Source organism: Netta rufina, assembly GCF_964035555.1.
Source record: "Netta rufina genome assembly, chromosome: 5".
NCBI lineage: Eukaryota > Metazoa > Chordata > Aves > Anseriformes > Anatidae > Netta > Netta rufina.
Genome location: NC_140128.1, coordinates 24,953,812 through 24,981,355, shown reverse-complemented (window position 1 = coordinate 24,981,355; position 27,544 = coordinate 24,953,812). Strand labels below are relative to the sequence as shown.

Sequence of the window (27,544 nt, the reverse complement as noted above, 5' to 3'; positions counted from 1 at the left end):
TTCACTAAAAAAAAAAGGTTAATACAAAAATTGTCTTCATAAACTAAGAAGCTAATTTACTTGTAATTGCCATAGCAACTAGTAGTTACGAAGATACTCTTAACTGAGGCGGGGAGGTCATACCTTTGGTAGTAAGTTTCAACAGCTTCAGCAGTGTGATGCTTGGCATGTGTTCTTTTGATTTGTTTCTAGAAAAACAAAAGAAAAACAAATGCTCATACAAATGTGTCATAGATGAAAACACAGAAAGCATGACTGTCCAAACACATGCTTCTTGGCTACGCTTTGATATATAAACTGAACTACTTTTTTAGATTCTATACAGAAATGATGTTCAATCTACCTATTGAATTGAATGTCTTCAGACTGTACTGCAATGTACCATATATGTAAAAGCCAATAAGGTCATAATAATTGAATCTAAATAAGTATACTGAAGGCTGCAGAGGGCAAAGAAAAACTTGTTCTCTCTTTCAACCTTTGTATTAATTTTCCCTCAATTCAATTCCATCTAAGTCTGGTGCACTCTAGTTTTACAATTCAATTGGCATTTTTAACCAGGAAGAACATTGCTTAAAAACAACTTATTTGAAAAACTACAAAAAGTAATTCCATAGAGACTTGCCACTTGACTGACATCTGTCATCTCATGATAAATGACTCCATTTTCTGCCTCTCTTGCCTTCTGCCACTCCGGCAATGGTCATTTATCATCATCTCTGTCAGCAATGGAAAGCAGCACTGACAGTGCAAGTCAGCAAACATTTAGCACATGGAACCACGCAACACAGGGAAATTATTATTGTCAGAATAATAATGGTTTAGCATAATTTATTACAGGTCCACCAAATAAGCAAAGGCTAGATGTTATTAGACAGATGGATGGGTAGGCTTGGCAGCCATCCACTGAGACTCAGGCGGTACTTGATGTGGAAAAGGGAACATCCTCCAAACCAATCAGAAAGCTGGCAGTTCAATTACAAAGAAATAAAGGGACATTCATCATTCAATTAGGCACCTGTCAACCCTCACAAAGGAGAAAACTTCTAACCTGGTACTCCTGGGAGAAGATGCTCAGCAGAGTGGACTGCGATTGACTGGAACAAATAAAAGAAGGACAAAGTTAATTACTGGAGTGCACTGCAAAGAAACAAAAGAGAAGGGAGCTTCAAAGGTAGGCCTGCTGCCCTGTAATCTAACAGAACATGAAAACAAGTGTGGAAAAGTTGTTCCAGATGAACACCTCAGACAAAGGCTTCCTGCTGCTAGGTCAAGGAGAGAGCGTACGAGGGAGGGGAGGAAAATACAGCAAGAGTTTCAAAGCAAACTAGCATATTGTTTGGGTGATTCTTTTTCAGCTTCAGAACCTGCGAAGTCCTAGCAGTAGCAGGTACTGGAGTTAAAAGGGAAAAGACAAAAAGGAAAACAAAGCAAAATTTCTATTAATAATTGATGGACTTAAATTCCATCAGCAGTTGGGAACATACCGCTTGCTCATTGGCAACATATTGAAATTCATTTTGTTAGCAGCAAGGGAACCTCTTCAGTAGCTGTCTCATATTCAGGTTAAAAACTTCCCTCTCTGTCAGAAGTAGCATATGGGACCACTGGAACATTCCCACTGAAACTGATGTGCTTTGAAAATAGAAACTTTCACAGCAGGAAGCCGAGATTCCCCGGAGTCGGTCATTTCCAAAAGCTGCCATAAGCTTCATTCATCTAAGGCTCCACTCAATGTCAAACACCTGGCAATGAAGCAACCTGGAAAGCATTCTTCCCAAGTGGGAATTTTTCTCTCTGAATTGTTAACATTTAGAAATGGGACAAGATTTTTTTTTCCCTCTGAAAGGCAATCAATACCACACCGCTACTGTTTTCAATTGTCCTCTGTGGATAGATCTACTTCATCGCATCCTGAATACAATTAATTACTTCTGATATATTTTCCTACTACATGCAACTTGAACAAATTATAGTCTCAATAAATCAAGTTTTATGGTACAGCAAAGCACTATGAATAATTAACATTTTCTCTGTCACAAACTTACCTACTAAGGCACAACATAAGTAGTTCAAATATTCTGCAGTGTCTAAAGTCATGCTCTTCTGCCAGATTTCCTGTATGTGAGTTTAATGCCTGTATTACATCATATTTACATCTAATGTATATATGCTCTCCCTATTTAAATGGCCTTTCTCCTTGCAATTTTCACTCCTCAGGGATACTAATTTAAGATAAGTCTGACTCCTTTTTTGAAAAGGGAAGACTGAGGTACTGAAGGACTAAATGGCATGTTCAAGTTGAAACAGAAGGTATGTCTATGCAGCACAATAGAAAGTTACCTCTAGATCAACTAGTTGAAGCATTATGAGCAAAGTAACCAGGTTAACGCTGTGCTATACAGTGAGCTTATTAGTTTTGGTTATTTGTATCTGTGCTTCCAGCATCTTTGCCATAATACCGTAGCATAGGCTTGTCTGCCCAGCAGCACATCTGTGACAGCAGTAAGGTGAGCCTTGGTCTCTGGTATCTTACACGTGAGAATGTCCTCCCCGAGTACTCACTGACTGAACGTTAAAACTGTAGAAAAATGGTAGCAATATAACCCATCTAATATACAGATTAAGAAATTTACAGAGAAATAAAATTTACAGAGAAACAAATGACAATATAGTCAAGATTTTAAATATTCTTAAATATACATAACTCATCACAGAGGCTAAGAGATATGTACCACAATGCCTCCCCAAAAATGTGCATCATTCAGTTATTACAACCTTCGATATACAGATGTGATCAGTAAAAGGTGAACAAAGGAAAGAAATTAAGATTATATATACACACAGGCAATACACATATGCAAGGCTATAGTTTTCCAAGTTGATTTATTTGAAAAACACAAAAAAAATAACAAACAAAAACCCCTGCAGTCTATAAATAAGTTGGATACATATGGCCCCCTAATGGCTCTCCACGTAACTATTATTATCTGGCAGATTTATATGATCATAATGGTAGAACTGAATACAGACAAAAGATTCAGAAGCAAAACAACAACAAGAGAGCAAAATCCAACCAACCAAGCAACAACAAAAAAAACAGGACAGCATTTAACTGGATTTTTGGTTTGAGTTCTCCCCCTGATACACCAATTTTGTATTTTTAGACTACTGCCTGTAGAATTACTATAGTTATTGTACAATTACCTTAAAACGCTCATGATATATCAAAGGGTTGAGATCATTATCTCTCCTACACACACACATGACTCTTGTCCTTTTGTTCCCTTGGTGTCCCTGAATATATCTTTCTACTTCAGTTTACTCCTATGCTTCCAACTGTTCAGATCATTTAAGACTTGCCACAAATACTAAAAAAAACAAAAACCTTCAGTCCGGAAACTGAACAAGTTGCATATATACTAGATTACAGCACAAAAACATTACAGCATTGACGGAGAACTACTTTAATAGTACCATTCCAGGAACATCAAGCCTTACTACCAGATCCTTCTCTTTCTCCAAGAGAAGTGGATTTGTATCTTCAAATGGCTGCTTCCATGTTTCTTTTACTAACATAGTTTCCCTATTAAACACCAAAAACACTCATCTGCCATTTGATGCTTCCTTGCCACAGTTTCATTGCCACTGGCAAAATGAAATGGCTGGCAAAATGAAAACTGCCTGGCAAAATGAAAAAGCTCCTTAAAACACAGCTGGAGGATCTAATGCAAGGTACCACTGATAGCAAACTCAAATATCATGGTTTTGAAAAGTGCGCAAAAAGACAGTACAGTGTACTTGGAGACAGAAGTCATGAACATGCATCTGCATTGCAAGACATTAGCACAAAAAGACCACAGAGCAGCTGATGCCAACAGTTCAGTTTAATGCTACGTAACTTATTCAGGGGGGATCTATCAAGTGTATACAAATACCTGCAGGGAGGCTACAAAGAAAACTGAGTGAGGCTCTTTATAATGTTGCCAAGTGGCAGGACAAGAGGCAATAGGGCACAAGCTGAAACACATGAGGTTTTGTCACAACACCAGGAACTTGTGAGAATGACTGAGCACTGGCACTGGAGTTACAGAGTTAGGGGCTATGAAGTCTCCCTCCTTGGAGATGTTTAAAAGCCGCCTGGATGTGGTCCTGGGCAGCCTGCTCTGGGTGGCCCTGCCTGGGCAGGGGGCTGCAGCAGACTTCCAGAGGTCCCTGCTAACCTCCCACTATGCTGTGGTTAGTGCTGAGTGCCATTAATGCTACAGAAGCTGCCAAATGCCTAGGGCTCTAGCCTTCCTCTGCAAGATTTCAAAGCTGCAAAAGAGCAGACAAATTAATATTGCTAAGGTATTGAGGAAAACAACCATACCTTAAAATATCTTTTATTCAAAATAAAATTTCAGTGTTCCATTATTTCCTCTTACAGAATAAACTTCATATAAAAGCATAAAGCCTCATGGTTTACTGGATGACTGAGAATATATAGACACGTTTCTGTCAAACAAGCGCCTTGGTTGAGAACTGACTGTAGAGCCATGGTATGGACTTACAGATTTTCTAAAACAAACAAACAAACAAACAAATCCCAAACCCATAATTCTCAGGACTACCTAGTTTAAATAGCTGGTATATTTTCTAGAAAACCAAGAAGGCTTTCCTCGCAAATTTTGTAGGAGCCACTCTCATGGAAACATTTCCTTCTGCAATACCAGATGCTAATGGAGATAACTCCCAGAACTCCATTCAAAGCAACCAGCCTAGCTCTTGAAATACCCTTTTTCTTGTACAGCAGTATCTGTAATGAACCAATTTACCTTTTGTTACTCTGTTGATGTTAGTGGCATACTTCCATCTGAATGCCTGATGTAGTTTGTGCTCTTGTCAATACAGAACCTGATTTATGCAGAAAACAGTGTGAAATCTAAAACCTACCCAGCACTACAAAATGTTCATGTCTTGTTTAAAGAAAATAATTCTTTAAAAATACTGAAATGTTATTTCTGAGTTCCAAATGATATAAAGACATAAAAATTTGCTTTTCATGTAAAAAAAAAAAAATAAATAAAAATTATTACAGCTTTCAAATCCCATCCACGTTTAGAATGGGATGCCCAAGTCAGACCAGAACATGCTAGAAATAAGTCAAGCTAAAAAGACAATTGCAGGTCTGGTGCCAGAAAAATAATATGCCTTTCAGTTATTTAACATGTAAGAATAAAACTTAGACTAGTCTCTTCTAATGAATCCCAGAATCTGATAGAGAAGTGCCATAATCTCTGGAGAATGTTTGCAATGAGTTGCAGTGAGTATTAACTAGTAATAGATAATATGCTGACACAGATCAGTGCTTCATAACTACAGATGATACAAAATTATGGCCAAGAAGCAGCTAGTAAGGACCCAAAGATTTTAATTGGATCAAATCAACGTCTCTACAAAGTATGCTTGCAGGTCTAGGCAAGACTTGGAGTGCTGTCCAACTTAGTATTTGCTACTTACTAGAGCCTTGCCCTGAGAAAATCCAAAGATGACTTCTGCAATTATTATATTATCATCCCTTTCAAATAATGAATTGTTTAGGGATAAGATAAAACTTAAACTTCCCACTTCATTTGCTGAAATTTCTCAATGTAAAATTTTTGGTACAAAAACGAGTTTCTACTTGTTTCATCTCTTCACTTCAAAATGAATTTCTTTTTCCTCAACTTTAACTCCACACTTTTTGCCCAAAATAGCACAACTAAAAATGCAGCTTTACATTTCACGTATTTTATAATGGAACAACGGAAGACTACCTGAACTGACCAGTAAATAAATAAATAAATAAATAATCAAGGGTAAATGTGAACTACAGTATTTAATCCAGTAATAATTCAGACAAGTGGAGACAAGCAGGGGGAGAACAAAGTCCATTATGAAACAAACCAATGTAATACATATTATATACACACCATTTTTTTTTGTTTTGTTTTGTTTGTTTTTTCCCTAACACACTAAATCTACAAAGAACATACCTTTATTGCTTCCCTTTCACAAAATGGAACATTCCACCTCAGGAAGATGATAAACATAATGGTTAAAAGACTGTGTGTGAGGATAGGATCTGCATTTCCAAAATTCAGAGGCCTTAATGTGTGAAATCCCATAGCAACACTGTCAAACGTTCTCTTGGAAGAGCATCCAACAGTGTATCTTAGCTACTGTAGGAATTCAGGTATAGAAGAAGTTGTTTCTTTCCTTCCACATTCTTCAGCATGAGTATGGAGTGCTAGTCATATCCCTTCATGAAATGTTCTGAAGCAGACAGCAAGAGACCCTCATTTCTAGTAACCGGAAATGAACTTTTTCCACATATAATAAGTTTTAAAATATTTTTGCCAATGTGATATTGATCTTTAAAATATAAGTAATAAATACAACTAAGGCCTAGAATTGTATGATGCTGCCATGCTGAACTAAGTATCTATGTGAGGAAAGAAATATATGATTTTGACAAACTTAAATGTCTGGAGGTGAAAGGAGAATAATTGCAGTTATCCTAAAATTTCAGAATGTGTCTGAAATGTGTTTTTCCATCGTTAAAGACATGAAACAAAGCTGAGCATATTCATTCTCACCTTCTGTGCTGCAAACTCTTTGCAATAGGAATTCCTACAGAAATCCATGTTTGCATACTGCTTATCACTAACCACTCGATTTCTAAAAACTCCATCAATAATTATAGCGGCATTGGTTCAAATATATAATACATACACAGATGTGTAAAGCCTCCATGGCTTCCTAGAACTGCAAGATGTAGGCTAACAAGCACTGCAGTTATGCCTGTAAATCAACTAAAACCAGTCTGATGGTGAACTTCCTTTGTGAGTGAAGGTGACAAGAAGTGAATTCTCAGAATTTCTTCCAAGTGTCAGGATGGGAAGAAGGCTTCTTAACCATCTGAATGTGTCCACATGAGGATCTAGTAAGCCTCAGGAATAACAAAGGCTTACTAAGATTTGAGAACTGCTATGCTGACACAAATCTAAGCATTAAAGGACGTGGAATGAGCGAGAGGAAGTCACTGACTACTAGAATAAAGTTATGGTTTTAACCTCTCTTTTTTAATATTAAAACCTTTCCTAAAGGTTTAATATGTTTGTGGCCACTTCACTGAGTGGAAGTTCTCAAAAAGCAAATTATTGTCTCTGTACACATATATACTTTACCATTCACAAATCTAACATGAATTTATTGAAGTCAGCAAATGACCATTTTAAGCTAAATCAATGTACATGTCTGTGTATGTATATACATACATACACATATACGTGTGTGTCAACATATGTGCCTAAATCAGAATCTGAATTTGATTTGGAGTAACTAAGTCACATAAAAAGACAGTAGGTCTTCAGTTACAGCACTGTCATTTCTGTAAAGCAGGTATCTTCCAATATTACAACTTTCCAACTATACCTGTATTTTGGGAACCATAAAACCAATACCATGTGTTGGGGAAATACTTCCATTATAAATATATTTATACCATAAAAATTCAATAAATATATAGATAAAAAGGAGTACCTGTGGTACACCTGACACAGTCATTAAACAGTACAACAGCTTGACTCAGAAGATGTAAATATGAATCACAAACTAAAAAGTGTCTTTGCATCAATTTTATAGCTTTAGTAGGTTTAAAAATAAAAACCAAAAATAAAGAGTCTGCAGAAAAATTCTTCCTACATTGCAGGTTCACAATATCCAAGAATAATGAAAAGGTTAAATGCAGGCATGTGCACACAACTTTGCTGCCTATAGCCAAGGTTTTGAGAATAACTGTATGACAAAGATCCGAGAAGGCTACTTGCGAAGAGTCATCACTTCTATGACCTTGACATTGGTTGGTCTCACAACTTCTATACAATTTAGTGATGTGCAAGAACAGATGATGGTGCAATACATAGAAATGGCAGCATTTAAAATTCATAGTAGCATAAGGCCATTACTTTTCCCACTGGGCCACTTGAACTTTAATAATGTCTGACCTAGTTGGCCAATAAGTTCTAGCAGCAGACAGAGGAAAATTGCCAGTATTAGATACTGTTTGAATGATTTTTCATTTAGAAAGACTTAGAAGTTCCTTTAAGAACGGGGCACCAATTCTTCCTGTAGACACCTCATTTTTTCGTGTCTGTTGTAACAGCCAATATATTTTAAAACAACTGCAGACAACAAACAATTTGTAACTGATGTGAAAAAAATGAAGAAGTAAATACCAATTATCAATACAGGCAATGCTCACAACATAGTGCTTGCTCCCCAAAGAACTGAATTCCACCTCATTTCATTAATAACAAAAAACAAAAAAAGAACAAAACACCTTTCCACAGCAATAATACAAGTTTAACTCAAAATACACAATATTCTAATTGTCACAAGGAATTTTTGATCTAGCCCCCAAAATGAAAAAAAAAAAAAGAAGTCAGAAGAAAGATGCTTTTTTCCTATATGGTTCTGTACACTCACATTGTGAACAACAGTCCCCTTCCAAGGGAATAAGCAACAGTAGCTTTTGTGGCTGAAGATGGAACTCTGAAAACACTGGAACAGAGGAGTGATATTTCCAATTGAAAAGAAACTACGTTTTGGTCTCATCATGTTAGTAAGAAAATATCAGAACAATATTTCTGACAATTTATTGTCTGTATTTTTCGTTCCAGAATTAAACATCAGTGTTGTAGTATGTTCAAAACTATTTAAATGCCAAACCCACACAAAGACCCCTATATATAAAAACTTTTTCACTAATGCTTCAAGTAAAGTCTCTTCCACAGAAACACAAAACTACTTTGTAAAGTTCATTTTTCAAACAGGATCTGCAACGATACAGAACCAAAGGATATTCACAACAGAGGCTTAAAAATACAGTGTCAATGGTAGAACATGAAATTAAAACTCTCAGACAAATATTCTGACATAAGGTTTCAATGACTTTCAAATCTTTTCAACTTACACATACCAGAACTACTCTGGTACCCTTTGATCTCCTAGTCAGGGAGCCCATTGACAAAAGAAACTGATAGGAGGAGTCAAATAGAGTTTGCTTCCCACCTTCAGTTTGATAATCTCAGGACTTTTTCTCCCCATTTCCTTCTCCTGCTATTCTCTAATGTTCTCTTTTAACTCTGCCAATACAATTTCTCAGAAATAAATTCAAGAAATTAAACAAAATAACTGCAAAGCTTGAAACTAACGTTGCGATGCCACATAAGCAGATTTGCTATGTCCATGTCCTCAGTTTAGCAGGAACATAACAGCCAGGAAAGAGGGAGTGAACACATTCCCTAAGTAGAGGCAAAGCAGAGACTGAAAGAAAAGCAAAACCTCTGCAAATGCTTTGGCTGCATTTAAATGTACACCATCCATACTTAATTTCAATTTATTTCAGTTAAGGCTACACAGAAAACATGTTTTCAAGTTTGAACTTTTTTCTCTTTGTACCACAATCTAAATGCTGCTCCATCAGGCAGAAATACACAAGTTTTCGTTACCTGATGACAGCTGTGCAATGAAACATGCACCTAGCTGCAATTACAATAGAGTTCAACAAGCAGTTAAGGCAGGGAAGCTGCAATTTAAGCCAGGGATTTATTTATCTCTCATCTTTGCTATCTGCCCCCTTCATAGGGCCAAAGTCTTTATATTGAAATAAAGTTCAGACTTAGTTGGCTGTTATTGGAAAGAAGTATTTCATATATTTGTTTTGTGTTCTTTGTCTTTACTTTGTTTAGGTAACTATTGTCTTAGTTCCCTTTCCTCCCAAGAAGGGTAAGATCGTACAACACCTCATCTAAAGAGGTTTTTCAGACTATGATCTTAAGTGCCCTGATTTGTGGAAAATAGGGATCATTCCACTTTATAACTTTTTCCTTCAAACTTACATTGTCCCTAAACCATAAATGCTTAAAAAGTTAATTTTAGAAAACTATTTTTATTAGTAAATGGCAAATTGAAGCTAATTAGACTGTTCTTTTTATGTTAAAAAATTAGCCAATATGTAAAAAGCGTATCTACGCCAATTTGAAACTAAATAAATCCCCAAACACCTTTAAACAATTTGCTCCTAAAAATACATAATCAAATTTAGAAAACTATAAATTATATTTAAATTTATTATTTACAAGCAATTAATTACGAAGACAGCCAGGTGGCTTTCATTACATAAATTACTGTTAATGACACTTGCCTCATGCTGCTACTGTATTTAGCATTTGCATGCATCACATGTCAAGCACACACACTGTTGCACAGCTATCTCCAGGGTAAAAGTGAACACCTTAAGTCAAAAAAGCTTCCAGTAACCGAATCAAAAATTGTTAATTCCTTAAACAAATCAGGATCTTTCTGAAGTTTCTCACACAGGATATAATTTAAAGAATTTTAGCTCTATCAAACACAGATTGTATAGAAGTGCAGTTGTAAGTAAATTCCAGTTTGGGGGATGACGCTAATTTAAGGCAAGAAATAAACCCATTTATAACTAGTCCACTTGAGGTTTTTAGTCTCAAATCTTAAACAGTGTATTGAAGTTTGTCATTTAAAAGTTACTGATAATAATATAAATACAAAAAAAAATCAACATGGAGTAATTCTTGCCTATCCACCTCGTTGACAGTGCAGTACTTTGTCATGTGTCTATAAGGTATTTTAACATGCATATTTACAAAGCCTTCTTCCAGTCTTTCTGAGACTGAAGTCTTCCAGTTTAAGGTTGATTATGCCTCTCATGTATAGCTTACTAGAGGGCATTGCTTACGTAGAGGGAATAAACTAATTTAAACACTGGAAACATAGCAGAATGCACTAAGAAGGAAATCCAGCTGTTTCTTCTTACTAGCAGCCATCCAGGATTCTTTTTAAAACTGCCTATCTAGAGCTGTGACAGATGTGTTCATTGGCAGGTGATAAGAGAGCATCTGACAAGAGGTGATCACAATTTTATATTATTCTACCCTAACACTTCTCTACCCTTCTTTTCCACTCCTACCAATTGAATTTTCCTTTCCTTTCCTTTCCATGTTCTTTGTACTACTCTGCAAATGGGGACAATGCTTCACCTCCTGCGTTGCCACAGAGGCCGGGCTTCCAGCAGAACTCTGATGCCATGCCCTAGCTGAATGGAGTCATCCCTGATGTAAACACTCCATGGGTTCACCGTAGAGCACCACCTTCAATAAGCGCCAAAATCTGACTTGGTCTTAGTAGAATGGGCCAGAGGCCTTGGTAAATAAATATGTGGGAACTATGGAAGAAGTAAAACTAGTTCAACATCAAACATTTGCGCCGTGTTAAAATAAACTAAATATGACCTCAAACTGCATCAAGTCATATGGCATGACTCACTGACACTTCTTAAATTTCTGGGAGTTGTCAAAAATGTAATAAAAATATACATTGCTGTCTTTGCATTAAAGCACATGAGGACCAGACTTTGAAAAAAAAAAATCACGAGAGAAGGGTAACTAAACTTCAGTAGAATTCAGTGAAATTTGACAATTAATATCATTTGAGCAGCTTTAAAAAAGGGCATAAACAAAACATCCCAAACCTACCCCTCTTCCATTTTGAAGTCTTAACACATTAATGATAAAGCAGCAAAGGCCGCTGCATCTTTTCCTCCTTCAAATTATTTTTTAAAATTGTTCTCCACATTTAACTCTCAGGTTTTTGTATGTTTCTTAATTCCTAATAATGGCAAATTAGCAGAACTAGGATATCAAAAGACAATGACAATTGAGAAGCTGGAGGAAAAAATATTCTGTACTGGACTGTTTCCATTTCTGTATGCTACTCAGTAACTACCAGCTTATCTAACATACATATCATAAGATAGAAATATATGTTATCATAACATAAATTTGTTAAAATCATGTTATCATAACATAAAAAAATGCATGTTCTTACAAAAAGGTGAGAGTCATCCCCTCGACTTTTAACTAAAGGGCACCTGATAGCTTCCCAACCAAAACCAGGGGTGTTGAGACCTATATTACAGAAACCAAAGATTTAGAGGGAAGAAGGAGACTGATCTATGGACTAATACTCATTTGGGGTGGATACCTTTTGCTTTCAAACTTCTCCTTTTAAGTAACAGTTCATTTGATTAACTTTCACTTAGCGGTAATTTCTCCTTCCCTGCAACAGTAAAGCTTTAAGGCCAAGAACAGAGAGAAAAAAAAAAAAAAAAAAAAAAAAAAGGGAGTGAATTTTATTTTTAGCACAGCAGATAAGCAACTGCAGCTTCTCTTGGTACCCTTAAAGTGTTTTGTTAATGCACCACTTTCCACTAAACCAACCACAAACAAATCTTTAAGTTAAAGTTATGGCTGTTCCCATGTAATCTGTTACCTGTAACAAACAAACAAACAACAAAAAAAAGGCAGAAGGCCTCTCCAGCCACCTAATCACCATATCAATGACACATGCCACAACAGAGAAGCACTAGTTTATTTGATTGATCATGGTAGATAAACTCCAAATAACAGAGAAATTAACAAATGCTTGACATTTGCTCAACATCCATTATTCTGACACTGCTTTCAGGATTTCAAAGCCTGGGAGTATGCTTAATCAACATTCATATTCCCCAGTGAGCTACAGGCACCATATTGCGCCCCGCCTTAGTACTGATGAAAACTGCATATTGGCCATTTCCAAAATGTTCTGGGACTCCACACAGGGCCCCTTCTCTCCCTTGTTCCTGTTCTGCAGTTTTCTTTTAAACACTTCCAAGACAAAAGCATCTGCCAGTTTTTCTCTCTGGGGATGTATGCAAAATGAACTTAACAGTTTTAAGGCAGGAGAAACCCTCACATCTAAATTCATTCATAGGACAGAAAAGGGCCTAAGAGGCCTCTCTAGGGACAAAACCCTGCTGAAATTTTCCCCGACAACAGTGGGAGCTTTATAAAATCTAAGTCCAGACAATTTCCAATTCAAATGCCCAGCATAGCATGACCTTTGTCAGATCTATGAGCCCTAGATGCACCCACTATTTTTTTATTCTAACCAGCACAGACATTAGACAGGGCACTACTGCTAAGCAGGAGGTTGAATATTTGCATGCTCTTCTATTGTGAAAATGTAACAGTGACAGCACTGTGTCGAATTCTTTTCCCCCTAGAACTTTAACTCCGTAGGAGAGGCATAGCTGACAGATGACTCTCCCAACATCTGTGTTATGTACACTGCACAGCTGAGGAACCTTGGATCACTGTCACAGCTTCTCGGAGATGACCTACACCTTTCTTATATCTGCCCATGATCAAAAGTAAAATCAAAAATTGAAAACACCATTTTTTTAAATGAAAAGTAAATATGGCAAGGAAGATTAACATAATTTAGTCATTAAGCTGTTCACATAGCAGCTCACCATATGTTGTATAAATGTCCTATACAAAATAATTTATCAGACCTGACACGTTGCACATCATATTGTATTATTTAATATGCTTACTAAAATTTCATGGATCAAGCTCCACTTCTGAAAGCATACAGAAAGCCCTAGAAAATATTTCTTCATCTTCCATGATTTATTTTGATTACCTTTTACAGCTACATGATAAAGTGGAACTTGCAAAATTATGAGGTTAAGGTTTACGCAGCTATTGCTTCATATACTAAAATATAACAAATGGCTCCATGTCTATATACCATTTTGCTTGCATTTAATATTCAGAAGCACATTAAACTAAGCACATTGCTTTCCACTGCATATTTTAATAATTTTAACCGGTTATTTCAGTATACAACCCGATCCACTAATGCAAAGTTCCATTGATATATTATCCCTGGTGAGGAGACTAAAACGCTAAGAATTACAAAATAAATTAAAGCCAGTGATTATCATGTAATAAATACTGACCCTCCCCCAACCATCTACATAGAAATATATTAATTTCTCAAAGTAGCTGAAAAATTTGAATAGTATTTTTCAATTATTGAGACTGAAAATGTTAGAACTGCAGACAAATATGACTAGACAAATGGATGAAAATTCTATTCAGAAACCGCAAAACCACAAAAACAATCATGTATAAAAATGATCGTCAGTCACTAGTGAGGTCCATCTGTAAATAGTAAATTCAAAAAAAAAGCATAAGCTTGTGGATACTAGCTGTTGAATAACCAACAGGATTTTTATTTTTTTTTAAAGTCACTTAGAGGGCATACCAAACAGACAGATAAGACTACAAGAAAAAAAAAATCCCCCCAAAATCCTGCAAACAGCCATTTTCTTTTTCTCTCTCAGACCACTGATGTCAAAGGAACACAATACAAATGAGATGAAAATGTAGTCAGACTTCTCTTTTTGGTCAATAATTGAACTTTCCTGTTTCCAATAATAGGATAAAGTATAACATCTTTCTGTGTGAGATAACTCGCTGCAATGAGGTCAGTAAACACTGTATTTGGAAATGAACTTGCTCAGCCTCACTAGAGTACCTGTCAACTGTTCAAAACAAAACTTCCTTTTTTAACTCTTCAAGAAGCAAAAATTTAGCTTGTTTGATTTCTTTATATTTTGTGTATCTGGGATAATGACCTTGTCTAGGACAATGCCCACTTGTGTATTGAAAACTGAAGGCCAGCTGGATTGACATGCATTTTGTATTAATGCTGGAAAGGGCTAGTGTTCAGTAGCCTTTTCTTCTGTAGGAGTATCAGTAGTGGATTGATATGAAGTTCTGCCACCTCCTAGCCAACCACAAATGGAAATACAAACACATGGTGCCATTATTACCATCTGGGTCCACAATAACAACGAGGAACTCCAGAAGTCAATTTATATTAATTTTGATGAAAACCCCTTCAGTTACAGAAGTCAGTATTACCTCTATATTGGTCATAGTTTTAATGTTGTCTTTAAAAGTTTCCAGCAGGCTGCATTACACAACCTACTACCGTTCACACAGGTATAACATAGGTCTTGAATTATCTGACACCCTGCTTTCAATGGAAGAATGTGTGCTATTTTAGGATATTTTTCTTCAGCATTGAAACTTCCTGGAGCTCTCTGGGAATCATGGATATCAAGCACTTCCAAGACCCTGCAGGCCTAGTTGCAGATACGCAGAGGACATTTACCCAAACAATAAAATCCTCTTCAGCACACATCCTGACCTGAAGCCATTTCACCAGTTTAGATAGACAGCAACAACTGCTTAAATATCCTACCCAGATGAGAAAGATAAAGCAGGGGATTCAAGTTAAAGAAATCTCCAGCATAAAGCAATGAGACTGTCATTATCCATCAGGCTACTGGATATCTTAAGGTGTGCACTGGAAGGAATAATGGATCCCTTTCAAATCACTACCACATTCAAAATGTTATACACTAGAATTTAAAAAATACATACATAAAAAAAAAAATAAGATCAATACAAATGCTTTAGTTGCTGACAAAACAGAAATTTTCAACCTAACAGGTTTCCAAACCAGAATGCTTTTCCCCCAGGAGGTGTGGATTCCTGTTTGGCAACTTTAAGCCTGCTGACAAGAAGTTCATTTACTTTGAATTCTTCATTTGAAGTCCATGGACAACAAGAACTCCATGAAATACAAGCTTAAAACTAATGATAGATCATGAAATCTAAGCATGCCAACAGAAGTTTGAAGTCTACTTCTATGGTACCAATTAGTCCAACAAATGAACAAATGAACCATCACTGTATCCGAAGAAAACAGAATTATTTTTCTATACCTTTTCTTTTTGGTAACAAATTATTAGGCTTGTCTTAGAAAAGTTTTAATGGGATCAGTTAGCATATTCTATATTCTCAGTGAAGTAAATCCCTGTCATTATTTCACTCAGTTTGGAGTATTATACAATCTTCCAAGACATTCACATTGGAAAAACACACGATATTTTCATCACGAACTTAAAAGAATAAACAATTAAACAATGATTCTTGTAAAAGCATATATGTTATTTTATTAAGTGGTATGATAAGCTTAGGGGCATACATCAGGACCAAAATGGTTGTAGTCATTAATTTAAGTAATAAATCATAGGCCCTGCCAACAATGACAGCAAACAGATGCTAACAAGAAAATGTATTATTTAATATTGCCATGTGTTATAAAAATGTAAGTGTTTAGGACATGTCTTAAATTTTTATAATAATATGCATTTAATACATTACTGTTTTGACACATACAAGAATCAAATTTATAGGTCTCATTCAGCACTTGCTTTCTCTTCTGTGAACACAGAATGGATTCCTGAGGGAAAAAAAGCTCAAGAAGTGAATGTTTCAAATGGATGTTTGCAACAAAATCGAGTTGTTTGTCTTGCTGTCTTGAAGTAAATATCATAAGCATTGAATCTCATTAAAAAAAAAATCAAAACCAACATATTTGCCTTCACATAAACGGAAGTTTTCTCTGAAAGTTCCCAGGAAATTCAAACAACTATGAAGTTTATCTATATGTAGATATCAAAAGATTTTATCATTTGGTACAGAGTTACAAAAACAGTTCCTTACGATCCTTTTGAACAGAATGTTGGTATTTTATAACTCTCAATGAGCCTGCTAAGTTGTAAGAATAGCAGAAGTTTTATTCTCCAATGTATCTTATTATTTATACCTTACATCAGTTTAAACAATACCATGGAACGCTACAATGATTTTCACCAACTACATCCCTTGCAAAAATGCTCAAAACCCCCACAAAATCTAAGGCAGTTTGCAGAACTATTGAAAACATTTACTCTTCCATTCCTCCTATTCATACCCAGTGTCTTTGAGAACTCTGAAAGCCTGACAGAACGATGATCTGACTCAAGACCTAACAACTGAAAGCTTAGGAAATGCAATTATGCCTTTTGGCAAATCCAGCCACACTAAACAGAACCACTATGTACAAACACCTTTTGCAGCACTGCATCTCTGCTGCTGTATAGCATGCTGCATGAGGTCCCTCTGCAGGAGGGTCAATTGTTTCTAAGAAGATCACTGCTTTTTCCAAACATTTTTGTTTTGCTTTAAGGAAACCGGATAATAGCACTCCTGTTTGTGTTCTGTTTCACTTTCATTTTCAATCAAATCCTCCAGGTATCAGCATAGTTCCTTTCTTGGAATTGCTTCAGTCAATGCTTTAAAACACTTGAGGAAGCAGTGATCAGAGTATGGAAACTAAATTTTCTTCATTAAATCTACTGAAGCAGATATTAAAAATGCATTTAATATACTGGAGATGGCTGGTGGGCATCACTGACTGTGACAGGCCAGTTACTGATGAGCTGCTGTCAGACGGCCTTCTCAGCAGGGATCTGTGTCTAAGGCTGCTGAAGGACAGCAATATCTTCCCTTGTGTGTAAGCTCTATTCATCTCCCAAGTATTTACTAAATCACAGACCTCTGCACACAAACCCAGCGTTTCAGCGCATGCTAACAAATGATGGATGGCCTAGTCAATTCGTTATGTCCTGAAAGCGTGATTTCCTGCCATTCCAATCATCAAACCTCCAGAGCCTTCAGAGCTGATCAGTCCTGGAGAATATATTTTGCAGGCTCTATTAAAGGAGTAGAGGTTCTTTCCATTAGTCTCAAACTTTTTTTTTTTTTTTTCCCCTGGCTGATTTAAAGAGAACTCCCTCCTTCCCCCCTCCTTCCAACAGCACCACTGCTACTCTTATCTGTGTCAAGTATTCAAGGCATATACTGTGAGCGTGTTCGTAAAATAGCACTCCTGGAACACCAACCAGTTAAAAAGACAGTTTTTGTTTTTGACTGCTATAAAACACTACAATCTTTTATTTAAATTCATCTATACATCTTTATTATGTAACCTAGACAACCCCCAAAACATTTTGTAACTTAGCTTCTTTGATCAAATACCTTTTACAGCAAGGGAGTTCTCAAAAGGACTTGTTTTCTTTGTATTTGCCTAGTGAAACAGATCAGAGCTCTCTTAATTGTGTTCCTCCTAAAAGGATAAGCCACTTAGGAATAAACTTCCGATGTTCCATAGACAGGTTAGCTGTCAAAGAAATAAAGCTTCAAGATTTCTCCCTTTTCATAGCAAGGCAATATACTTGACAGCCTTTCTTCTACATGCTAGAGAAGAAATTTTATTTAGCTTACCTATTCAATGATCTATAGGAGCAGAATATACATACCTCACATTTCTTACTCTGAAACACTGAGCTTCAAATGAATCAGCCTACACCTGCTGAAGAGTTAGTTGTCTTAAGGTAGTTTTCAAAGGTGGTATAATAGATATGGGTAAGCTTTATGTAAATAAGCATTTGGTTACTCTAAAATGCAGAGACCATGAATTTCCATGCTTGCTAGGTGTGATCCAGCCATTGCGAGCACAAACTAATCCACATTGCCCTACCACTCACCTCAACCTTGACCTGGAGATTAAACTCACTTTTATTGCACACAAAGGTCATCTGTGTTAGGTCAAAATTCAAAGTCCCTTGTCATCTAAGGTTGATATATTCCAACCTTTCCTACTCTAATGCATCAAATTTTTCATGGTGAGGTCATATTCAGCAGACAGTGTATTCAGCAATTTATTGTGCCATTGTAATATAGCCCAGAATATGACTGTCCGAAAAACAATACATGAATAAAATATTTTTCTCTCAGATGTACCAAATCGCCTCTGCTCATAAAAGTCTATCCTAGACTTGTTTGCAGACTTCAGAATGACACAGTAAGGAACTGGTTCTAAAATATAATCAAGAATTACCATTTTACCATCATTGTCCATTGTACAAGCAATGTGACTATAAAGGTATTCTAAAATATACAAGTCAATTAAAATGCACATATGGTCAGTGTTAAAACTTCCACTTCATCCTTACTTAACAACAACCGTAATCTGGCCCTTAAATCTGTAGACATCTGTTGGTCTCTCTGATGACACCAATCTTGCTTTAGAATGAAATACTCAGTAGTGTTACAGGATTTACACTTCTGTTCTACTGCCGATTATCACTACTGTATCATTTGTAAAGTGGCAAAAAGTACAATCAAAGTAAACTTTAAGAAGCAACATAGTAACATTCATTGTGACAAAAACAAACCCTGCAGCTTTGACATATAAAAGGATTTTCTTTCTCCCTCGCTTGCTTTTTCTTGCTTTTCCTTTCTTCTTAATTTTCTTTCAATTTCCTTTTCTTTTCCTTTTGGTTCTTCTTTCTCTGCTCCCCCTCCACCCCTTTTGTCTTTTCTTTCTCTTTTTGCTCTTCTCTCTCTTTTCCTGTTTTCTCCCCCTCTTCCTCTTTCTTTCTTTCCTTCTATACTAAGCAAGAGCACTTAACACAAAGAGCTACAACAGATTCAGAGCACATTTTTTAATTACAGAGAACTCATTGCCACTTCTGCTCTAAGAGACCTCCTCCAATCCTTGTATTTCACCATCGGTTCTTCAAAGGATACAGGACTGGCTTCTAAATGGTTTAAATGAATTCCTCAAGGCCAAAAAGGTTTACTTTACTCTGCCAATATGAACTTCACAAGTGTAGTTAAGCTCTATTCCGTCTTTATTTTTTATTTTTTTGAACGAATTGGACTCCTGTATTGTAGCACTTCCTATACTGCAGGGGAAGAAGGTTAAGAGAGAAAGGAGAAAAAAAAAGTTAGTACTCAAGAATTCAAAAAGTACAACCTTAATTTCGGCTGCACATTTCAAGCAAAATTTCAAGGCTAACCTCTAAAATAACTTGGCATTTTACTAGGATGGACAATATATGTGGGAATCCTTGTAAGAGGATGATTACACCTAAAAACACACAATAAAAATTGTAACAGAAAAGTACATTGTACTTCCCTCAAAATTAATTTCATGTTGGCACATGCTTATACATGCTATCTACACTTTAGCCAACAGAAACAAGCCAACAAACCTCCCAAAAAACCTTTCCATTTTTTTCCGAAGAAATCCTGAAGGCATCCACACCCTTAAGGTTTAGAATTTACCTGTACTATCATAAGATTTTTCCTTCTACATCCTATCTAATGCTATTGGAGAACATCAAACATCAGTAAAATTACATTGCCCATTCTGAAAGTATCTACCGTTAACAATAGCTATCTTTTAAATAATTATCTTACTTTTAATCTAAAGAGTAAAGGATGAGAAAAAGTCCTTCTAAGTTATATGACAATATAGTTAATTTCTGTGATGCAATACTTTGTACCACAGAGAAGAATTAGCCTCCTTCCTATTTAAGGCCACAGCATAACCAAACAGTTTTTCAGCATGATGCACCAAACCCAACCAGTTGCAAAGCCTCTAAGGCTCGTACACTGGCATTTACACTGAAATCACAAAACCTGTACTGCAGTCTGGTTTATCCTACCAAAACTGTAATATCTTATCAAGATACAGATCACAACCTGACACCAAGCCTTCAAATAGCAAGAATATATATCCAAATGGAATGTTATCAATGCAAAGGTCACAGAATTACTTTATAAATTTGTATTTTGTTCTAAGAACATTTTTATCATGCTACATTTTATTGTAGGTCATTTCTGAAAACCTGTGTATTTTTAATTTGCTTTTCAAACAACAAGCCACGTCTACCTCCCAACTCTTATTATCAATCTGCTTACATGTAAGGTTAAACATAGCTTCAAGAACATAACAAATGTTGAATTACGTTAGGCTTCTGCTGCATGTAATAGGCAAAACCAAACAGTAGTATAAAATGTTTACTTCCTCTTAAGTTTAACATAAAGTCTCCAAGTCTCTGCATCTCCACTAAAATCCATTTTCTACTGGTCTACTGAAATCAAGGAGGTGGCTAGTGAGAGTTTATTATTACAATTAGTGAGAATACAGAAAAGCACAGGGAGCTTAACCTACGCCTTTGTTTTAAGAAATAAATGTTGTTAGCTCTCATGGGCACAAAGGCAACTTTCTAAATGAGAATTACTTGATAAATGCTTGTAGACTGAAGACTGTTCATCTGCTTTCCAAAATAATTTACCTACTATTCAGAAGAGCAGAGATTGCAGGGAAACTGCCAAATTATGTCCGTTTTGTTGTGATTATAGCCTTTTCAGAAAGAAGAGAGTGTAACTGATTTCTCACACACCAGTAGGTTGGCTGCCCACAGGTAAGATTTCATTGTCTAATATACTTGAGCTTGTATATACACAGCACAGAGCTCTGAAAGCCACCTAGATATCCAGCTGCCCTCCGTTCTCAAGCTTCACTGCTAGTCCTCTCTCCTGGAACAAAAGCTCCAAGGAACGTTACAGCAAGGAACAGAGAATTCTCCTTTTACCTTGACTCAATCTCCAGGCTTCTTTACCAGCAGGTACCAGAATCCAGAGATTGAAAGAAAGAAAAACACAGAAAAAAAGAGGCAACAGTTCTACCTTCCTGTTCCATAACTCAACCATTGTGCACTGATCAGTACTAAGCAGCAGCAGCATAAAGGAGGAATGAAATTATTCATGAAAAGATAATATATTTCCTTGTAAACAAAACCAGCTGGAAGAGGAAAAACACACATATCTATCACAAACTGTAGAAGCCAAAAGGAGGCAACAATGACAGTGGAGAAAGAGGAATAAAAGATCACAGAATCATTTGGGTTGAAAAAGACCTCTAACATCATGATGTCCAACTGCTAACTGGCACTACCAATTCCACCACTAAACCATGTCCATAAACACTGCATCTACACGTCTTTTTTTTCTATATCCCCTCCAGGGATGGTGACTCAACTACTTCCCTAGGCAGCCTGTTCTAATGCTTCACAACCCTTTCAGTGAAGACGTTTTTCCTAATATCCAACCTAATCCACCCCTGGTGCAACTTGAGGCCCTTTCCTCTTGTTCTATTGTTTGTTGCCTGGGAGAAGAGACTGACCCCCACCTCACTACAACCTCCTTTGAGGTAGTTGCAGACGTTAACTGAGTCTTAAATAATCAGAAGTTTGGCTGGTTTGGATGTCACATGTTTAAAATTCTTTAAGGGCCTTTGTTTCAGTATGAACCATCACTAAGAAGACGATAAAATCAAGAAAATAATAAACAATTTATTTTCTAATTTACATTGTGAGACGTTACCACGCAGACACATTATTTAATAACAAATCTTGTTGGTGCACTTCCCAGGCCTGGTGTGAAGTATGTTAAAACCAAATAACCATGCTTAAAAAAAGGCCAAAATCCACTCTGACCCAGCCTATCACCTTTTTCTCTTGCTTACAGGGCGTTTAGTCCCTTGCTTATTGGTAAGCTTCCCTTACGTTTCTGCTGTAAGAAATGCTCATCCTTATCGCTAAGAAGAAAGCTTTTACAGATGACGCACAAACAGAACAGTACATCTTTACACAGATGCACTGATGAAAAGGTAGCAAGTAAAGACTTGCACAGAGCAGCTGCTATAAATTCTAATAGTTTGAAATCCTAGCACTTTGAAACTCCCTATAAACATGATTTGCACTCAAAGGGGCTCAAAAAAGAATGTTTCTTTTATAGGAATAAAAGTGGAGGCACTGAAAATGAAGTCAGGCTAGAAGCACTAAGTTTGTTTAACAATTTATAATTAAGGAAGAGAAACAATACAGACAACACTAACTGTGGTATGGAAGAATACAGCACTCCTAGATGAACTGAAATATCTTCCACAACAGTTCAATGCAAGGACTCAGAAAGTAAGGTTTCTGACATCTCTAAAAGAAGAAAGACTAGTCAACTGGCACCATCAGAAAGTTCCTGGAACCCCTAAATCAGACATAACATAGTGTAAAAAACTCAGACTTACATAGAACAGAATCAAACGAGGAAAAACTCTGTGTAAGAAAAAACAAGACAGTACTCTCTGTGATTCTGTGTGTGATTCTGTGAAACTGGGTCAGCAAACCTTACACCCTTAGAAATCTTGGCAGAAGACAGAAGATTCTAGCAAGAAAAATGTAGAATTCCATCAGAATTGCATACCAAGAAGAGCAAAATATTGTACAAGGTACAGATTTGAGTAGGGTCCAGTTATTTGTCAATCATGTTCTATTGATAGGAACTTCAGGAAAAGTTTTCAAAGAGAAATTAATTACACATTCCCATATTCAGAGAAACTGAGGTTTTTGGCTGTTCCCTTCCCGCCCTGGAAACAACTACACTCAACTTGGGTATGGATCAAACTCAAGCTGGACTTTCCCAGGCAAGTTAAAATGGTACTTGAAAATATTAAAAGTTTAAAGGTCTAACCTAAATCTTGTCACCATGGATAGGTAATGCTAAGGTAATTCTTTTGGAGAAGATTCTACTGGTGGGTACTTCTAACTTAAAACAGAAAAAACAAGTGCTAAAGAAATGAGATTGTAACTCGCCCTACAATTGGCAATCCAATTTAGACATTACTTCTTACTGAGAAAAATACTATCACGGATGAACATCAGTTCATGGCTTCATGGCTAAAGAGAAAGCAGAAGAATAAAATACAGAAGTTACAAAGCAAAACACAAATTACTAGCCAGCAGATAACCAGGTGAGAAACAAAGCAGGAAAGTTGGCACTCTTTAGAAAAGCACAACACAAAGTGTTGTTAAGAAGCTCAAATAAACTGCATCCGATTTTGGCAGAGATTTGTCATACTTAGCAGACAAAATTCCATTTTGATAATCCTCATATCATCCCCAAATCCTGCTGTTAAATACAACATGTTGAACGTAAACACGAATGATAAAGTTGAAAGACAACTGCTAAGCATGTAACCAATACCTTAAAAACAAACAAACAATAAATTGCCAGTTATGGAATAGAGATGCTGCACTAGCAGAAAAAGAACAGGAATTTGATTTATGAGTTTCTATTTTGGAAATTACACTAAATCTGGGTTTTCTGTAACATTACAGGCTTGTAAAAAGAAGAAAGTATGGATGCTGTTATAAAGATACTTATAAACACAGAATTACAGATCATGTTGGCAGCCACTACACAGCACACTTATACACACTAAATTGTGGCAATAATTTTGTGGAAATTACAGATTGCTCTTAGGGATAAACTGTAGAACAACCACTGACCCATACCAAATATGAAACATACATTGAAACAAAAAGGGAGAGAAAACTGTGAGCTGTCAAGAAGCACAATAGGCAAGAGAGCATCTAGTAGATAAGACAGTATTAAAAAAAAAAAAAAAAGCCTGAGAAAATTAATGCAGAGAGTCCAAAGACTCTCAGGATCTGTGAAGCAGTAGGAACCAGAAATACTTGAAAACTATCAACTTATTTATTGTACTGTCAGTGGAATACCGATCCTTCCTGGGAATGAAAGTGCAAGGTGAAAGCAGCTTTTCTGGATGTACTTCCTAGTTTGAACCAGTGACCCATAGTAATGACAAACTGTTTATGGACACCTTCATACCACTGCAACCACCATGATATATTCTGGAACATTTTCTTTAAAAGACTGAATTAGAAAGTTAGGGTTCTATTCTGTTTTGAATAATAATAATAATAAAAAAAAAAAAAAGGCAAAGAAGTCCAACTAAACTCCTAATCCCTGCAGAGAATGACACAGGTTCTAGATTATAAAAAAAACTTTATATAGAAAATATAAGCTACAAAATTATCAAACAGGTAACTTGTAAGAGCCTCTAAATAAGCACTCAGGATGGCAAACAATTTTACATCTCTCTCCAGGCAGCCTCTTTTACAACTTAATTTTTACAGAGAGTACCCACTCTTCGCATCATAACACTCACCTGTTTCAGTACATCTCCGTAATTTGCAAAGGGAAGCAGTGGTATTTGAATGTATTCTAAAATTTTAACTGCAACTCAAAATCACTATCCCAACAGATTTTGCTACTTCAAACTTTTTCCTCTGAGGGTTTTTAGCATCTGCCCTACTATGAAAAATAAAGAAAAAGACAACAAATAAACATCACTTGCTGAGACATTGACAGAAAGGAGACTTACAGAAGAAGGAAACTGTAACTTCCTCAAGCTACACTTAAAGTAGACATTTTGAAGATGTAGCAATTCAGTGACTGAAGTAGCAGATGAGAAGAAATCTTGTACCCATCATTCAAACATCAGATTTTAGCTTTCTCTTAGGATGGCGAAACAAAATTCAGGAGAGGCCTACAAGCAGAAACTCCATAAGAGGACATTCTGATCTCCTAATATGGGTGACAACATAACAGTATGCCATGCCAGCAAATCATAGAAGAAATAATTATAGCTAACCTCTGCCTTACAGCATTTGCCACACCTGAAGCCAGATGGTTTAGAAAAAGCATAATGTTTTCCCTCATGTAATTCCATGTTCTGTTATTAGTGTTTTTTTTTTTTTCTAGGAGTAATCAAATTCTGAAACTGAGGAGCGAATGGATGTTCCACAGCCTCAAAGGGATACACTGGGAAGTGTAAGGCATCAGCAGAAAGGCCTGGTAGTTCTCTGACAAACTTTTTTTCCATAGTCGAAGCGCTTATTTCTGTGGATATTGTAAGCAGGTTCCTACACACAGTGACTGACTTGGCAAACCACCCCAAATTCTGTCTTTCAAGACAGCTTTAAAAAGAGTCTAAAAAAAGAGAATATTGTGCACGTGTGTGTGTGGATGTATGCATGCATACATGTGTACAAACACTCTTCTAGTTTCATTGCAACCAAAGTGGTAACGCCAAGCGTACACTCATCTGAGATATGCTGTCACAGTAAGTGATTTCCCAAGCTGCAGAAGTATTGTGCAAGTTGAACTGGGCTCCCAGCAAAGCAACAAAATGTGCTCACTGAACCAACCTCTTTGCTTCATCATCACTTCTTCTCTTCAACAGGGTCAATGCCTCAGCTTGATTTTTAACTACATTACTTTCCTGAAAAAGGAGAAGTTTTCATTGGACAGTTTAAAAGCCTAAGTTAGTGTTGGTTTTTAATCCTCTTACTGTAAGTTACACAGAGGCAGTTTTCCCAGTCACACCTGTCATAAGATTAGCAAGGCTTGCTTAGGAAGCATGTGAATGATTTTTATTTATTTATTTATTTCCACCTCTCACCAGAGCAGTAGAACATCTATGGATGTGCAGCTTTCTATATAGAAAATATCTTTCTATAGAGAAAAAATGTTTCTGGTGCATTTTAAAGGTAGTACTACAAGTTTCCCAATGGAATCCAATTTGGATTCCTCTCCCATTCTACCCAATTTGGCATTAACTTAACTTTCTCTTGCAACATGACTTTTATAACATGCCCTTTACAACTTTGTTATTATCAGTAGCAAGCAAATTTTAGCAATGAAGATCATTGCATGAAGCGCATCCTGATCCTTTAAGTTAGACCTTTAAACTTTTAATATTTTCAATCCTGACCCTTCCACAGTAGCCTGTGGTCATTCTGGCATGCCTCTGACAATCCTGAGTGCTGTTCAGATGAGAAAACAGATGAATGGTCACGTGTAAGTTGCTGATCTCTTCCAGCCTTCAACTGAACAGAGATCAGCACGATGTAAGAGGTCCAAAAAGGCCTGAAAGCCCCATTTCCCTATACCACGAGGGAAGTGGCACCCCAGGCCTCCTGCCTTGGTATCACCCAGAGAGGAAAACCCCGAGTCCTAATGCTTCGTGCGTGTCAAGAGATGTGCCTGGTGCTTTGGACCCCCATGAGAGCTTTTATTTGAAGGTGCAGCTGGGGGAAGATGTACACTTTACTTTGTGCCTAACTTTTCGGGTCCCGGCGAGCCCTGTGCATCGCTGTCGGTGCAGGTGTGCGTGTCCGAGTGACTTGGTACCGTGTGGGGGCTTGGAACTGGAGGCACAGGCCGGGGCTGGCGGCACGGCCGCCCGCGGCCCCTCGGCCGAGCCCGCAGGCCGCCGCCCGGGCCCCAGCCGCCCGCCCCGCGCCGGGGGGTGCCGCGGCGGAGGGCAGGGAGCACTTACCTAGGGAACTTCTCCTTCAGCTTCCGCAGGCTCTGCCGGGTGGGCTGCACGTGCCCCAGGAACTGCGCTATTTCGTCGTACTGGGCTTTGCTCAGCTTCATGCCTCGCACCGCCCCCCCGCCGCCAGGGCTCCGAGCGGCGCGGCCGTGCGGGGCGGGGAGAGGCAGGAGGCACAGCGCCACCGGGGGTCGTGGCGGCCACGGGGCGCCCTTCCCGAACAGTCCGCCGAGCGCACCGCACCGCACCGCGCCGTGCCGCGCCTCCGCCTGGCGCTGCCGCCCGCAGCCCCGCCCCGCTGCCCGGGGCGGAGCGGCGGGGCCGGGCCCGGCCGGGCCGGAGGTGGGGGGAGGAAGGCGGCCGCCATCCCGCGCCCGCCGCTCGGCTCTGCGCAGCCGCCCGGCCGGCAGGGGAGCGCTCCGGGCCCCGGCCCCGGCCCGGTGAAGCAGGGGAAGTTGGGCCGCGGCCTGCTGTTCTGAAGTAAGAATTTCAAGGCCGTTTGCAAAAGTGGCTTAGAAACTGCTGTTTCTCCTACTTTTAGGAAAAAAAAAAAATAAAATAAAATTGACATGGTGATGCTACAGCTGCAGGTCCTAACATCCTAACAGGGACCAGGACCTTCAAGGACCTGGTCCAACCA

At 37.6% G+C, this 27,544-nt stretch overlaps 1 protein-coding gene across 7 annotated transcripts in view; it reads right to left on the bottom strand.

Moving 5' to 3' along the window:
- Positions 1–27,194, bottom strand: part of CDIN1 (CDAN1 interacting nuclease 1) — a 128,815-nt gene extending 101,621 nt beyond the window's left edge. For 6 of the 7 annotated variants that reach the window (XM_084287510.1, XM_084287508.1, XM_084287509.1 and 3 more), the window contains exons 1-3: positions 26,908–27,194; positions 1,052–1,097; positions 124–188 (exon numbers count right to left, since the gene is read on the bottom strand). In XM_084287510.1, coding sequence (XP_084143636.1) covers positions 124–188; positions 1,052–1,097; positions 26,908–27,008 — 212 coding nt within the window. In that variant the 5' untranslated portion in view covers positions 27,009–27,194. Of the gene's footprint in view, positions 1–123; positions 189–1,051; positions 1,098–25,774; positions 25,816–26,907 lie in introns of those variants that run through there. The other variant, XM_084287514.1, reaches the window with a different exon arrangement.
- Between the last annotated feature and the right edge of the window lie 350 nt (positions 27,195–27,544).